The sequence below is a fragment of the Artibeus jamaicensis genome, unplaced genomic scaffold (assembly GCF_021234435.1).
Source record: "Artibeus jamaicensis isolate MK-2021 breed Jamaican fruit bat unplaced genomic scaffold, CSHL_Jam_final contig_426, whole genome shotgun sequence".
Taxonomy (NCBI): Eukaryota; Metazoa; Chordata; class Mammalia; order Chiroptera; family Phyllostomidae; genus Artibeus; species Artibeus jamaicensis.
The window spans coordinates 9370318-9386284 of NW_026521826.1; the positions used below are offsets into that span (position 1 = coordinate 9370318).

Consider the following 15967-nt stretch of genomic DNA (forward strand, 5'->3'; position numbering starts at 1 on the left):
ACTCATTTAATCCTCACAACTCCATGAAACAAAAATACTACTGTCTTCCTTTGATAAATGGATCAAAACATAAGCTCTGTGAGGACAGGGATTGTGTTGTCCTTTACAGCACAGTTCCATGATGAGCAAAGACAGGGGCTGGCCCATCGATGCAAGGTCCAAACTCGAGTCAGTCTGACTTCAAAGTTCAATCTGCAATCACTGGACATTTAAATATTGCAGAACCAGTCTGTGACTGTTTTCTCTGAGTCCTTCACACACTCCTGTCCCTCTGGCACCTCTCCCACACCAGACATCCCCCCCCTTCCCCACCCCCCCACCCCCGTTCTCTCCATCCTTAGCTCGCTCATCTTCTCCCTAAAGCAGTTCGCTTTCCTGGCTTTGCCTCCTGCCTGCTGGCAAGGCTCACATCTCTCTGGAATTGCCAACTGCTTGTCAGACACCAGCTATCAAACCCCTAGTCCTATATTCTAAGTCATTTTCTCACTAAACCTAAACGTCTTCCTTCTCCTGAATTTTTTTTATCAGATGGTGGCCCCACTATTCACCCTACCACCCAACATGAGAATTGCACAAATCAACCTTGACCCTGCCTCTCCTCCCAACAGTACAGAATAAAGTTTAAGCACACTGGCTCTGAAGGACACAATTCCATTCACAAAGCAAGAAAAATAAAATCTCAGAAATAATTTTAACAAAAGAAGCACAAGACATACAGTAAAACTACAAACATTGCTGAGAGAAATTGAAGATCACAAAAACTGGAGACATTCTGTGTTTATGGATTGGAAGGCTCATATTTTCAGGATGGCAATTATTCCAAAATTGACCTTCAGATTCAAAATAATACTTATCAAAATCCCAGAAGGTTTTTCTTTTTTGGGCAGAAACTGACAAGTTGATCCTAAAATTTATATAGAAATGCAAAGGACCCAGAACAGCAAAACAATTTAGGGGAAAAAAAGTTGGAGGATGTGTACTTCCTGACTTCACATCTTAAACCAAACATATATATGTAAATATATATATATATTTACATATATATGTAAATTATATATATATATATATATATATATATATACACACACACACACACACACACAAATCAACTGATTTTTGACACAGGTACCAAGGCAATTAATTGGGGAAAACATAGTCTTTTTAACACACGGTACTAAGACTACCGGAGATCCATGTGTGTTTAGACACATCATGTACAGAAATTAATTCAAAATGGCTTACAGACTGAAATGTAAGAGCTGAAAGTACAAAACATCTCGAATAAAACAGGAGAAAATCTCTGTAACCTTGGGATAGGTGGAGAAACAATGCTAACAAGCATGATTCATTTAAAAAAAACTGATGTATTAAACTCCATTAAAATTAAAAACATTTGTGCCTCAAAAGACACCAAGAAATTGAAAATACAAGTCACACAACTGGCAGAAAATATTTGCAAATCACATGTCTTGTAAATGACTTGTATCCAGAATACAGTTAGAATTCTTACTGTGAAATAGTACAAAAACAACCCAATTTTAAGTGAAAAAAAGACTTGAATAGACATTTCTTTGGCCCATAGGCACATGAAAGGATGGTTGAGATCATTAGTTATTAGAGAAATACACAGTAAAGCCACAATGAGATATCACGTCACACTCACTAGAATGGCTATAACAAAAAATAACAAGTATTGATGAGGACACGAAGAAATCCAAACCCTCACACATTACTTTCTGGTGGGAACATAAAATGGTGCGGATACTTTGGAAAACAGTCTGGAAGTTTCTCAAATAGTTAAACATAAACTCACTGTTAAAAGGCAGCTACAGCCCTCCTACGTACCCACGGGAAATGAAAACATGCACACACAGACTCGTACACAAAGGGCCATATCAGCATGGGAAAGCAATCCAAAGGTCTATCAGCTGGTAAGTGAACAAACCGTAACAACACCATACAATGGAATAAGATTCAGCAAAAAGTACCGATACATGCTACAACACAAACTTCAAACACGTTATGCTCAGTGTGAAAATAAGATGCAAAAACAAACCACATATTGTCCAATTCTAGTTTTATGAAAGGTCCAGATAAGGCAAATAAGGAACATCAAGTGGGGTGGCAGCTGCCTGAGGCTAGGGCCAGGAAGGCAGATGGAGTGCAAAGGGGCATGAGAGCACTGTGAGGTGAAGGAAATGTTTTACAATTGGTTTGTTGCACAAGTCTGTAAATTTACTAAAAAATTATTGAAGTGTACACTTACATGGGCGAAATGTTATGGTAGGTACATTCTGCCTCTTTAAAAGATGTCTTTCTGGCGGGCGGTGCAGGAAAGGCTCCAGATTCAGACCACTTGGATTCAAGTCCTGGCCATTACCTACTGCTCTGTCACTAAGTTACCTCATCTGATCTGTGCCTTAGTTTTTCCAAGTTATTCTGAGAATTAAGTAAGTTAATATGGGTAAAGTGCTTAAGCATAGGCCAAACGTGTAGTAAGTATTCAGTAACTTTAGCTACTTACAATTATTATGATGACATTCAATTATCAGGTCTTGCCCATTTTAATTAGTAATTACTTCTAAAGTTAATCACCTTCTCCTTGAAATGTCTTCCCTGGCCTCTGTACCACCATTTAGACAGAATACTTACCTCAGTCTTTTTTACGTCCCCTCGTATCTAGCCTCCATCACTTCTAGGGACCACGGAGGTGATGTGAATGCAATTGTGCAGAAACCCACCTACAGGACCAAGGTCAATGGCATCTAAGACACTCCAAAATCTGGTCTCTCTGTGGAACACCAAATCCACACATCAAAGTGGCAAACTTTCCCCCACAGACCACACAGTTGCTCATGCCTTTCCCGTGGAGGAATGCCCCTTTCCCTCCCCATTTTCTGTCCACTCTACACACCCTATGAGGGTCAGTGGAGGCAACTCCCCCACAAGCTTTCTCAGCCTTCTTGGCTCTGGCCTTCTGTGCCTGCAGTAACCATCTGTGCAGGTCTCCAACACGGAACGCACACAGAGATGGTAACACCTGTCTCTGATACTGGAACACGAGTCCAGCACAGTTCCCAGGACAACTGGTCCACTGCAGATGCTTCATAAAATGCTGACTCGTCAAGAGTAACCAGTCTAAGAAGCAGGTCCTCAGCTCCTCACATGGGGAAAAATGCATGCAGGCTTTTGAACAGCAGAGGCCTTTTTTCAGCATGTGGCTTGAGGAAAATGACAGAGGTTGTCTAGGGAAATGGAAATTCTAACAAGGCTCTAGCTGTTTTGTACGACTATTGTGAGCAGTAATGAGACAGTACAGGATTATGACTCTTTCCATTTGAGGTGATCTATATTTTCCACAACTGTCAGTAGTTCATCACAATGTACAGAGATTGCTGGTAATATTAATGTTTCCAGTGGATTTTTTCCAACTTACCTAAAATTGGTCTCTAAACTCAAACTGACATGTGAAGAATTTTTGAGACAGCTCATAGGGGGAATATAAGACAATCAACTTTAAAAGAATAAAAAAAAACAGCTTTATTGACAGAATGGGGGGATAATACAATTACTTGATACCTGGAATCTACCCTGGCAATTCTGATTTAAGGGGCCTAGGGTAGAAACCAAAAAAAAATATTTTTGAAGTTCCCCATATAATTCTAAAGCACAGCAGGGGTCAAGATTCACAACTATGGAATCTAAAATTTGTTCCTTTATCAGTGTTCTTATCTATAAAATGGTGATACTTATCTATAAAATGGTGATTTATAGTTAACTGAAAATCTTTCTGAAAGAAAAACCATAAATTCTAAATGGAATCCTTCTACCTAAACACAATACCTTGTGTCACTGTAAAAATAAAGTTTGACTTACTAAAATCACCTTGTCAATAACCACTAATATCCATACTAGAAATGGATATTTACAATCCATTAAAGGCCAATTAAAACAAAGGAAAAAAACCAGATCTCAAAACCATAATCCTAACCCATGATCAATTGCACAGTAAAAATAAAGTATGAGTCTAAAAGATAATTGAGAATACAAATATTTCCAGAAAGTTAAGCTTAGGTCCTCTCTGAATGAAGCCCCGTTTACGGACATGCCATGTTTTTCTCTAACATGAAAACAGACTGCAGAGTGGGATGGATGAGGTACTATTTTTATGCCTGAATTATAATGGGCCCCAATAGAGAGGTCTGAGGTAACTACAGATATGAAAATCAATTTTGAAGTTACACTGACTATAACATATATTTACTATTAGAATCTTCTTAAAATGAAAAAGTTAAAACAATCACTTCACATTCTGTAAACATCCATTTTTCTTCTCTAGAAATGTCAAATCTTTTTTAAAGTTTTCTTTTAACACTTTATTTTTGATGCTGAAGGGGATCAGGACATATCACCCCAAAATATGCCACTTTGGCATATGACAGCTTTTGAGCTAAAGGCATTTGAATTCCTAAAATCCCTTACCTATCCCAAAAAGCAGAACCTCCCCAAAGAACTCAACAGTCATAGGTCCACTTCCCAGGCCACTCTAATCTCTTCTGACACCACACCCAGACCTGTCACAAACTATCGTATCTCCCATCTATTTCTCCAAAAGGCCTATTCATTTCCCAAAATGTCACTTGCTTTTCCATATGTGCCTTTCTCCCTAACCTTTCTTCATTAAGTTGAGTATCTAGACCCTACATTTACCCAGCCTATCGCTGGGTCCTCCCATTTGAATGCATGATACACATGTTAATAAACTTCTGTTTGTTTTTCTCTTATTCATCTGCATTTGTCAGTCCAGTTTATACAGCTTCCACTGGAGAACCTAGATGGGTAGAAAAAAACCATTTTTCTCCCCTACAATACTTCGATATCTGACTTTACATGCATTTCCCAGCTTTAAAAATCTATCATTAAAAAAAAAACTATAAAAAACATAAGCTCCTCAAAGAGTCAGATTTTTAAAACCATTTGAGATTCTAGGTCTAGTTTCTTTAAATTTTCAAACTCAATTATTAAAAAAATAAAAACTATACCAAAGTGCTTATTGTTTTAGGCAAAACTGCTATGAAGACTTAATAATATTTACAAGTGCATGCAATTACAGAGTAAAATCAGTCTCCACCCATAAAAATTCTTACCAAATATGTTTTTCATAAATATATTTTAACTCACTCTACCAATTACTTCATCTTTTATCATCTTTTCACTATCTTTATTAAAAATAAATCTGAAAGTGTGAAATTGAATGGTGGCCAAATAACTTCAAATTTCCTACTTGGAAAAGTAACATAGAGAGCTACACTTTGTAAAGGGGAAGACTGGAAATAATACCTTACTGCTAATTAATAATGGTAGATTAAATAGTATAAAGGGTGGATGCTATAGTTCTAAACACAGTACTACTAGAAATTAACAAAGCATATAACATAGAACTTGATTAAGTTCTATATAACATAACCTGATACAACCATATACTTATATAAAAAGTCATGCCGGCAACCACTGGGCATATCTACTCGGAAGGGAATTAGCTTTAGAAGGGTCAAGGATGCAGCACTCCTGCTGTATAAAAAACACATAAAAGACACAAAACAATATATATGTATACTTTTAGCATGTTAAAAACAATCACATCAAAAAGTATACAGATAAAAAATGTCCTAGATGACATAAGAAAATAGTGTGTGTGTATACATATTTCGCATACATACATATATAAATCTGCAGTATTTCCCACTGTTGATATACACATTTGGGAGCAGCTCAGACACTGCCGTTATGAACTAAATTGTACAGCTTGATTTATTACAAGTCACAGAATCATGATTTAAAAATTAGAAAGAATATCCTCAGCTACATTTTTACGTACATTTATTTCTAAGCTTCACATGATTTGAATTGAGAACCCAGTGATGCCAGAATTTTGTTTGCACATCAGTGTAGGTCTTACCTGCTAATATACTACATTAGTTTTGCCATTTAATAACATCATTTCCAAGTTGATTAAAATTACATTAGACTCATTATATACATAAAAATATTATCACACTCACTAAACAAATGTTAACTTTCATTTTAAAAGACATACTTTTGTACCTTGAAAGCTTAAAGCCCCAACTTGCAACAAGAGCCCCCCATGTTAGGTTTTCTACTCTATTCTTCAAATGTGAGCAAAGTAATGTTGAAAACAAGCTCTCCAATTAAATACAAAGTCATACTTTCTCAGCATGCTTCAAACTTTGTCAGTGTTGTGGTAACTGTAGTGTAAATAGAATATTTTAAAAGACATCACTGATTTCTTTTTGAGATGAACCTAAATTTTTATCACTGAACAAGAAAAAAATTTGAAATTATGGAAGTCACACTATTTTTAAAAAGACCAGAATTTTAGATAATTCAGATTTTTATAATTGTATATAGCAATAATTTAATGGCCCAAGTGCAGTAATATCCACTCACTACATTCTTTAGAGAAAAGAGTGTCAGTAAAAAGATCATGTAAATGACCAGCCATTGCTTTGTAGTGAAGCGCTGCAGGAATCTGAGGAGCAAAAGGAGTAATCAAATTGTTAATCCTGGTTTCAAAGGAATTTGCAAATAGTTTGTTCTGCTGCCCAACAGTAACTTGCAACCTCTCCTGCTGGCATCCACAGGAGAGCTGTATCCAGGACCACCACACCTCCTTTGCATCAGGCAAGGAACCTTCTGCTCTGAGCTTTGCAGGAGTCAGACCAGAACAAATGGCACAGAGGCACTGACGCCAATCTTGGTACAATTTGGGTACTGCTGCACCTGTGGTCATAAACTTAAACTGCCACAATTTTTAAGCACCATTAAGTGGTTAGCCTTTCTCTTCAACATCTTTAATTTTAAGAGTGAAGAAAATGTTAGCAATTGAATAAGAAATATGAGCATTCTGTGAGATTTGAATTAATCAACTGGGGCAAACCCTTAAGTCATTTAAGATCTGGGTTTAAAAATGTAAAGGGGGGAGGAACTTGACTAAAAGACCAGTTAAAGAAAAAAAATTATTCCCTGGATCTAGATTAAAAGCATTGTGTTTTAAAATGTTTCATTAGTTCTGTGTTCAAGTGTGTATGCATAGATGCCTGTATCTATGAAAAGACACATACACTACATATATCCTTATAATACCTACTCTACATGTAGACTCTACACGTCTAGAGTTTTTCAGTGCTTTGTAACATTACTCAAAATAGAATGGACTAATAGAGTAAAGGGGTTCAGGTTTTGGAGAAAACTACAAATGAAATTGAGTCGTGAAGAATTACTTTGCGTGCATCCCTATATGCTATTGCTATGTTTCCATGTTAAATCAACAGGTTCAGTGATGATGCCATTTAAAATGCTCATCTTAAGCAGCATCTACAGGGGGATGAAAACACTTTCATCTACTCTTCTACTAACATACATAACAATTGTGCGAGTTGTTTACAATGGTATAAAATACTGCTTTGGCAATTATAAACATAGCAATGTAGGTTCTGTATGGTTCCTATTCTCCTGTCTTAAGCAAGTATAGATGAATTCTCACAGCAATACTGACTCTTGAATAGAAAGTCCATCCCGGTTTCTGTAGTGATACATTGGAGCCGCAGACCCTGCATATGGATACCCAGGTGAATTGGCATCTTCTAAAGCTGGGGACGTTCTATACCGCAATGGACTATCCATGGATACTGTGGGGAGGTTATGGTCCTGAAAGGGTACATGTTGAAGGGCAGAATATTTTGTTAAATTGCTTAAGTGGCTACGTTTAGCATCTTGAGCCCATGACTGTTCAGGCATCTCAGGTCTGTATGTGTAACTGACTTCTGACCATTTTCTGTTATCTGGCAAATAATCCACTGGAGGAATGATGAATTTTCCATTCTCTGGAGACCCTGAATGACCCGAATACCCCCCAGCACCAATATCAATGGGAAGAACTTCTATTCGACTAGATGGTAGGACAAGAGGAGTTGGGCGGCTATGTGATTTCTCTGGAGAAACATTGATGGAAAGAGTGGAACCATAAGGTCTCCTGGAAGGATTCATTTGCCCGCCATGACTAAACTGTGCAGACACAAAGCTGCTGTTAGCAGTAGGGACGGGTTTTGGAGAATTTCCATGGTAAACAGGGGGATTGCTGTAAGATGGGGGGTGCACCGTCCCGTGATCTTCCCCACCTAACTGAGTTGGATATTTTGCATAACTTGGAGGCTGTACTTTAAAAGTAAACTTGTTTGGTACTTTTGATGGACTACAACTTGGCTCAGCGTGCTTTCTTGGACTGTGAGCGTAAACAATATTCCTTGGACTTTGAGAGTAAGCCCTTTCAAGTGCCTCTTCAACAGATGTGCCATTTTCATTTTCAGATACGTTATCATACTGTGATGCATTTGAGCCCCGTTTCCCTTCCTCGGCATCCCAGACCTTCACCTTGGGCCTCGAGTTTGACATGCGAGGATCAGTGGAACACGGGATGGTGACGGTAAGCATGGGGTGCGCTGATCTACTTTTGCTTTCAGTGGCATATTTGGCTGTTTTTTCAATAGCTGAAACATCTGATGGTTTATTCCATTTGGGCATAAATTCCTTCCTGATATTTGAAGTAGCATTGCTGTTTTGATTAGCAGCTGCATGATCATATTGCCTGGTATTGTCCTGTGGACCTGATGAAAGTTTTCTTTGAAAATCTGCCTCATCTTTAAGCTTTTTACTCTCCTCATCCACTGATTTCCGTCTCAGCTGCCTCACTCTTTCTGGTGTGCCAACTCTACTTTGATGGTGAGGGGAATGCTCTGATTTCTTGTGAGGTGAGGAGTCATTCTCTCTTATGATGTTCTTATGGGGACTTGACCTGCCAAAGCCTTGTCCATTGCTCAGGTGACTAATGCCAGCAAACTGAGATTCAGGTGGAAGCTGTCCCAACGGTTTCTTCGGAAATTCATCCTCTTTGCCTAAAAGGAAAGAAATTCATAAGTAACATAAACACATGAGTGAATAGTAACAAACATAAGAGCTGCACTATGAATAACTGTATACTGTTCCTATGAGCTCTCATATACATATGCACAGAATTATAGTGGCTTAAGAGAAGCATTTAGAGAGACTAATAGAAAACATACCAAAATTCAAAATCTTATTAGGCAATGTGCAGATGGGGATGTTTTATAACCTTATGAGTAAAGTTCATACAATTGTGTAACATGTGGTTCTTACATTTTGTGAAGACATACTGTTATATGCTTTTTCAAGAATGCAAGGCTGATAGTCTCTTTTCTAGTCCTAAAACAGTCCTGCAGGTCACTTATTCAATGTCTTGCCATTACTTTCAGTTTAGTTTATCCTGACTTAAATGGTTATGAAACTCAGTAAAACACTTCTTATCAACTTCAAGCAGATCTGCCAAATTTAAAAGTCAACTGATAACCAACTGTGATCTAAAGTTGTCCCCAAATAGCCTATCATCATCATCATCATCATCTTAAGTACCTCCCACAATATAACTTCATCATAAAAAGAAATAGTACTCTCTATTTCAAAACTAATATTCTAAGAGGATCCTACTTTAAAGAAAAAGAAAATCATACTGGCTATTTTTAGCTTTATATTTTAAATATCATAAAATAAGTGAGGAGTTAAAGAAAGGTGCAGTAAGTTTGCCATGTAGCAGTGTTTAAAGATAATGTATTCCAATATGAATAGCCAATAAATATTGTCTTGAATAAAAAACAACAGATTTCACTTGTAAAAACTCCATGGTTTAAGATATATTTTCAGTCACTACAAAATAATACATTTTCACTCACAAACAGTTGCTGCTCACTTCAAACAGCCACCCGTCCGCTGTCCATACATCTAACAAACACTGAGTGAGCTCTGCCTCAGGACTGTGCTAAGGAGTGAGTATATTAGTAGTGAGGAGGCAGACCTGGTATGTGTTTTCATTTAGCTCGCTTCTTGGTAAGCACAAGCTTGTTTTTTACATTAATATCATAATTTTCTTTAAGACATTTCAAAAAATATTCAATGAGCTTTTCTTTGAGAGAGGAAGGAGCAGAGAATGATGAAGAAACAATATCCTTTAAATATTTATGCTACCAGAATCAATGAAACTAAAAATAACCTTGTGCTCTTTTAATTCAGTGGTTTTGAGACTTTTTAGAAGCAAGCTTTTTTTTTCCAAACCAAATTTCATATGAAACCCCAGTATATAAAGAAAATATAAACAAAGCTGCTCTAATTAAAGTGAAAGCACTCAGAAGGCCTCCCACCACCCCCTTTTCCACTCCCCCCAGCTGGGCTGCTTCTCAGATCCTGAGGGTTTCAGAGGGATCCAGTCCGGCCGAATTTTACAGACAGGAAAGCAGAGTCTCAGAGAAGCCAAGTCACTTTCAGTGGCACAATCAGTTTGAGAACCAGACCCAGTGTTTTCTTCCACTGTGCCATGCTCACTAAACCCCAAAGAAACTTCTGATGGTTTTAACCAAATTTAACTTTACCTTGACAATGTTTGTGCAAGCTCTTTATTTTATACATTTGAAAGCACACAAAGCATTAGAATTGGGAATCAGTTGTTTCATTCATTCACCCATTCAACAGGGACATACCTACCAAGCAACTGCTCTTTACCGGCACGGTTCTGGGTGCTGGCCATACACAGACAGAACAGGGGGATCCCTTCCCTGTGGAGCTTACATGCTAGTGGGGCGGAGCTGTGAGGACAGTGCCAGGGCCAGGCAAGTGCAATGACTTGCAGTGGGGGCAGGACAGAGCAGGGATGAATTCCAACAGAACAAAGGTGGCCTGTTCCTGGTGTGGGAGACAGGAGGGGAAGACTGGGGGCAGGGTCAGAGGAACAGAAAAGTCACACCACACAGGGTCTTAAAGAACTCCGGCCTTTTTTTCCCCTGTATTAACCACAAACTACTGAAGGCTTTTCAGCAGGAGGGTCATAAAATCTGATGTCTATCTTATAAAGTTCTCTTTGAGTGGTGGGTTGGACTTAGATTGTGTAATAATTAATGAAGGTAATAACAGTACTAGCTAATACTCACTAAGCCCTTATCATGTGTCACCACTGCTAAAAAGCTATAAATACAGCAAGCATCAGCAACAGGCAATATAACATAGCCTGCTACTATTATTCTCACTCTTTAGATGAGAAGACTGAGACAGAAGTGAACTTGCCTAAGGGTGCACAGCTAGTCAGTGACATCTAGAATTCAAGCCCAGTTGATTCCGGAGCCCCCACTCTTTACTCCTACACTACGGTGTGGTGGAAGCAGTGGGAAGAGGCTGCCTCTAGGGTGTGTTTTAAAGCAGAGCACAGAACGTGCTCCTGCGTCAGGTGAGTGATGAGCAGAGTAAAGCAGAGCTCCTGGTTTACAGACAGCAACAGACAGGGGCCATCAGTAACGTTCTGTGTCTTTTCATAATAAAAGACATGTTATATTAATGTGAACAAATTGTTTCAAGAGATAGCCCCAATTTTAAAACGCCTGTTATTGAAAAAGGTTTCTTTGTTTATGAATGCTGTATGTAAACTAATCCGAAGCATTCCAGTTCAACTCTGACTCGTCTCACAGGGAATACCTGGTATCAGGGTAAGAGTTGACTCAAAGGCAGCCCAGGTCAACAACTTTCACAAACATGTACTTAGTCAGTTTATCTGTCTAAAAACTAACAATAAAGATTAAAATCTATCTAGTGTTCCCAAAAAGTTTTAATCAGCTCTACTGAGCAACCACTCTTCACTGGGCACCACTCTGGGCAATAGTGATCCATTTAGTCCAGATAAATACCTGCATCCCTTCCTCCCTATAGGCAACCAACCTCAACAAACAGAAATTATCAAGAAGACAGAAAGACCTATGTAACAGAAAAACTGAATGCACGAGTTTCCTTCACGTCCTACTCGAACAGTTTTCTAAGGGTACACAACTCAAGTTATTTGAATGGCTAATTCAACGGCTGGTTGATACTCCATCAGATAATAATATCAGCCAATCATCAAAACATCCTTTTCAGGTTGGTGAGTAGGAACCTGATGAAAAACATAACCATTAAAGAGAAAAGAAAAACAGTGGCACCCAGAGAGTGGTTAATTTGTGCCTGCAAGATGTGCTGTTAAGGGACAAAATTGGATTAGTTGTAGAGATTTTCATGCTGAGCCCTTTAAGCTGCCCCACTTCCCCAGCACTCAGTGGCTTTTAGCAGCCTGCAGAGAGAGCCTGGTTCATAGGAAATTATTTTAAATATTTAAAAAATTCTCCATAGCCGTATTATTATTATTATTAAAAAGGAACATCTGTTACAACTTGCACGTACACTCCCCACATCGCCAATCTGTCCTGAAAGCTTCAAACATTTCTCTGAGCCCAGGCTGGGTACTCAGAGCCTGTTTGCAGTTTCCATCTATCAACTCACAACTCATGAAACCAAATCCACTTGAAATTAGATTTTTCAAAGGTTAGTTACCTACTGTACACTGAACATCTGTGATCTACTCCCTCCCAAATTCAAGATTGAAAATCCCAAAATGTAACCCCAATGTAATGATATTTGGGGGTGAGGTTTGGAAGGTAATTAGGTCACAAGGTAGAGACCTCATGATGGAATTTGCATGCCACCACCCCTCCAAAGTGCAGGACTGAATGGGGCCACAAACAGGTGTGTCCACCCAGTTTTTACCCCACCCTCTGCAAAGGAAAAACGCAGCCAGGCTGCACCATAGGGACTGCACCCCTTGAGTTCCTCCCAGTCATGGTCAACAGCGGGGTGAGGAGAAGCCCCTGGCAGAGTAGGAAGGAGCACCCAGGGGAGGAGATGTTGTCAGACAGGAAACTCAGGACCCGTGAGGACAGCCCATCTCTTCCTGTCCTCACACCTTTCCAAACACTACAGGAGAGGTGACACCTAAGAGGGAAAGAAGACTGTCCTTGACTAGCTGTGTGAAGTACTAGCCCGTGCCTGGCACACGGTGGCCCTCACTAAGGAGGCGTACAGTCTGGGTCCTGGGAGGTAGTCTGGGCACTAGAGCTGGGGATGATTCACCAGAGAAGAAATTTGTGTTTGTCTTCTCCAGCAAGGTCTGTGCCTGAAAACCATCTCACTGTTGTGGGCTGAGTTCTGTCACCTCAGAATTCATACACTGAAGCTCTAATCCCTGGTTACTTGAAATATGAATATGTTTGGAAGAAAGGCTTTTTACTGAGATAAATAAGATCAAAGGAGGTCACTGGAGTTGGCCACTAATCCAATGTGACTGATGTCTTTGTAAGAAGAGGTCATCAGGACACAGAAAGGTCAGAGGGACAACCATGTGAAGAAAACCATCTCAAGCCAAGGAGAGAAGAATCCAACGCTGCCAACCCTTTGATCTTGGACTTCCAAGCTTCCAGCATTGGGAAAAAGTAAATTTCCATTGTTTGTGCTACCCAACCCTCTCTGTGGCACTTTTGTTGTAACAGCCTGTGCTAAGACTCTATCCTGAGGTCTGCATCCTGGATCTGAAAACTGATTTGCATTACTAAGCACACATTTTAAGAATTGCTTTTTTCACTGAAATAATTAAATATTTATGATCATCTGCTTCTATGGTCCGCGCATATTTTCAGTATCTACCAGCTATAGCAAGTAAAATTTATTTTACATAGCTACATGCAAAAGGCCACCGAACAAAACAAATGAGGAGGGCAGACACCAGCAGCACTGGACCCACGGGGTATCTAGGATCCACTGCTTCGCAAACTCTTGTACGTCACTTCCTATGTCTAGTAGTCACAGACTTATGCCAGGAACAGCAAGTTTGGGGCTGGCTTCCAAAAGCATTTCCCACAGGCATTCGGCTACAGCTTTATTGACACTGATGAAGATGATAAGGCATCCTGCCAATGTGGTACCCAGAATTCAAGCAATATTCTAGGTTTGGACTAACTGGAGAAGAGTAGAATAGGGTATAAAAAGGAGCCAATAAGGGGAAGAGATTTTTTAAAAGCACTTTAAAGTGGGAGTAGAAGGAAGAAAGTGGGGAGGAAAGAGGACTAAGGAGGAAAATTAAACATCTTTGGGGAAAATAATGCCATTTCACAAGCCATTCTTATTCTAACATCCAATGGTTTTTCATTTTTAAATCTTTTAGAAACATAAAAGGCACACATTGGTAAAAACTATCAGGACACATAGTAAAACATAGGATAAAGCATGTATTTCTCAGAAGAAGCAATAGAAAAATTGAGACAGAAATGACAGACTGAGGTGGTGATTTCATGCGATGTCTAGGAAGTAGGACTCTGTAGGAGGTGCATGGCGAGTACCTCAAGCACACAAAGACATTAAGAGAGTACAGCCACTGGCCCCCACAAAGATTTTCAATAAGCATGAAAGAAGGTACAGCAATTTGAAAGAGGCAGTAGACAGCAACATAAGAAAGAACCTCCTAAAATGTAACTGCTTAAAAAAAACAATTCTTCCCAATTTTAAAGATAGTAATGCCAGTTATGTTGGAAGACCACACGGTAGGGGTGAGGATGTTCACAGGTGTCAGGGCCAGAATGCAGTGCTGGGATCTGCTGAATTTAAAACAGTTCCAGGTCACATCCACTTTCTATAATGATTTGTGACCAGGGAGTATGCCGAAGACTAACAATGGCAAAATGGAACTAATCCATGGCTCATGATCCTGTATTGACATCTATCTTTCATAAATATTTGTTGACCCATAACCCTGTCGGATTATGCCGTCTACAGGTTACACCCATAACTGACCCAACACCTCTGAACAGTGTACAATTCTGCATACATTGCTGGCACTTCAGCAAAGGTCCTGAGGAACCTCAGGCCAACCTCATCTGTGGAGGTCTGCGTCTCTCAAGAGGAGGAGGAGGGATGAGAAGTGATGGAAAGAAGTGACCAGAGGAAGGAGAGAGAGAAAGAGAGGCATGGAAAGAAGGAACGGGAGAGAGAAGAGGAGGGGCAATCGTGGTAGGTACGTAATGGAGAGGACCAGAAGGAGAAGGAAGGAAAGCAGGAGGCAACGGGGGCTGGGAAGGCTGGGAATGGAAGTGGCCACAGGGAATCTATGAGCGAGCATCTCCTGTCCAAAAGTAGGTTCTAGCAGCCATGTGTAAGTGGGGACACGCTCGTGGGATGCTGGGCAAAGCAGAGGCCTTTCAACTCCAACAGCGGGATTCAAGAACTCTGTGTGTGGGCAATCTGACAGTTACAGGTATGCAATTAGGAAGAAAATGTACCTGACTTTGTCATAAAGGTGATTCTTTTTTGAAGATTAATTATTCAACTTTCACTGAGCTAAACTGAAGGTATACTATGTGGATCCTATAAAAAGGACAAATGCCATCACCAGCAATACTTTGTATGCTAATAAATATTCTCTGCCTTTCCCATGGAAGTAGATCCAAATAAGCATTAAATAATATTGCATAGTCTCTTAGATTCATCTTAACCTACTTGAGCACACATACACAGCTATACTTGGCCTTTGTTTGTTTTAACTACCTTCTTTCATCCCTAAGCAATTGAGAATAACCAAAAGACTCAAGCATAATTAATGTCAAAACAGATAACTAAAAATAGGCAATAAGTATTAATATTTACCACCCATATTTTCATTCTGGACTCCTAGACTATAGTCCCATCCCTAAAACTTTATTCCTTCCTCCTTCCCCTGAAACCACAGGGGAATTACTGCCCTACTCCTTAAAGGAGTAGCAAAGCACCACAATTCCCATCAGATGTAATAGGGGATGCTTTTGTGAAAATACCACATTAATGGTATTTTTCACTGCTGTTACCATGATATAAATGGTGAGTATTTTTATGCCAGCAATTAGGACATTCTACTCAAAAAAGGGAGATATAACGATGTATTTCAGAATAAAGGCAAGAATATTTACTAGTTTTATTTAAAGCCAACAACAACAACAATAAT

The 15967-nt window shown here is 39.3% G+C and overlaps 1 protein-coding gene across 4 annotated transcripts in view; it reads right to left on the bottom strand.

Moving 5' to 3' along the window:
* Window positions 1–3527: 3527 nt before the first annotated feature.
* USP6NL (USP6 N-terminal like) overlaps window positions 3528–15967 on the bottom strand; it is a 188198-nt gene continuing 175758 nt past the window's right edge. For all 4 annotated transcript variants that reach the window (XM_037143516.2, XM_053665807.1, XM_037143514.2 and 1 more), the window contains one exon: window positions 3528–8972. In XM_037143516.2, coding sequence (XP_036999411.2) covers window positions 7561–8972 — 1412 coding nt within the window. In that variant the 3' untranslated portion in view covers window positions 3528–7560. The remainder of the gene's footprint in view (window positions 8973–15967) is intronic.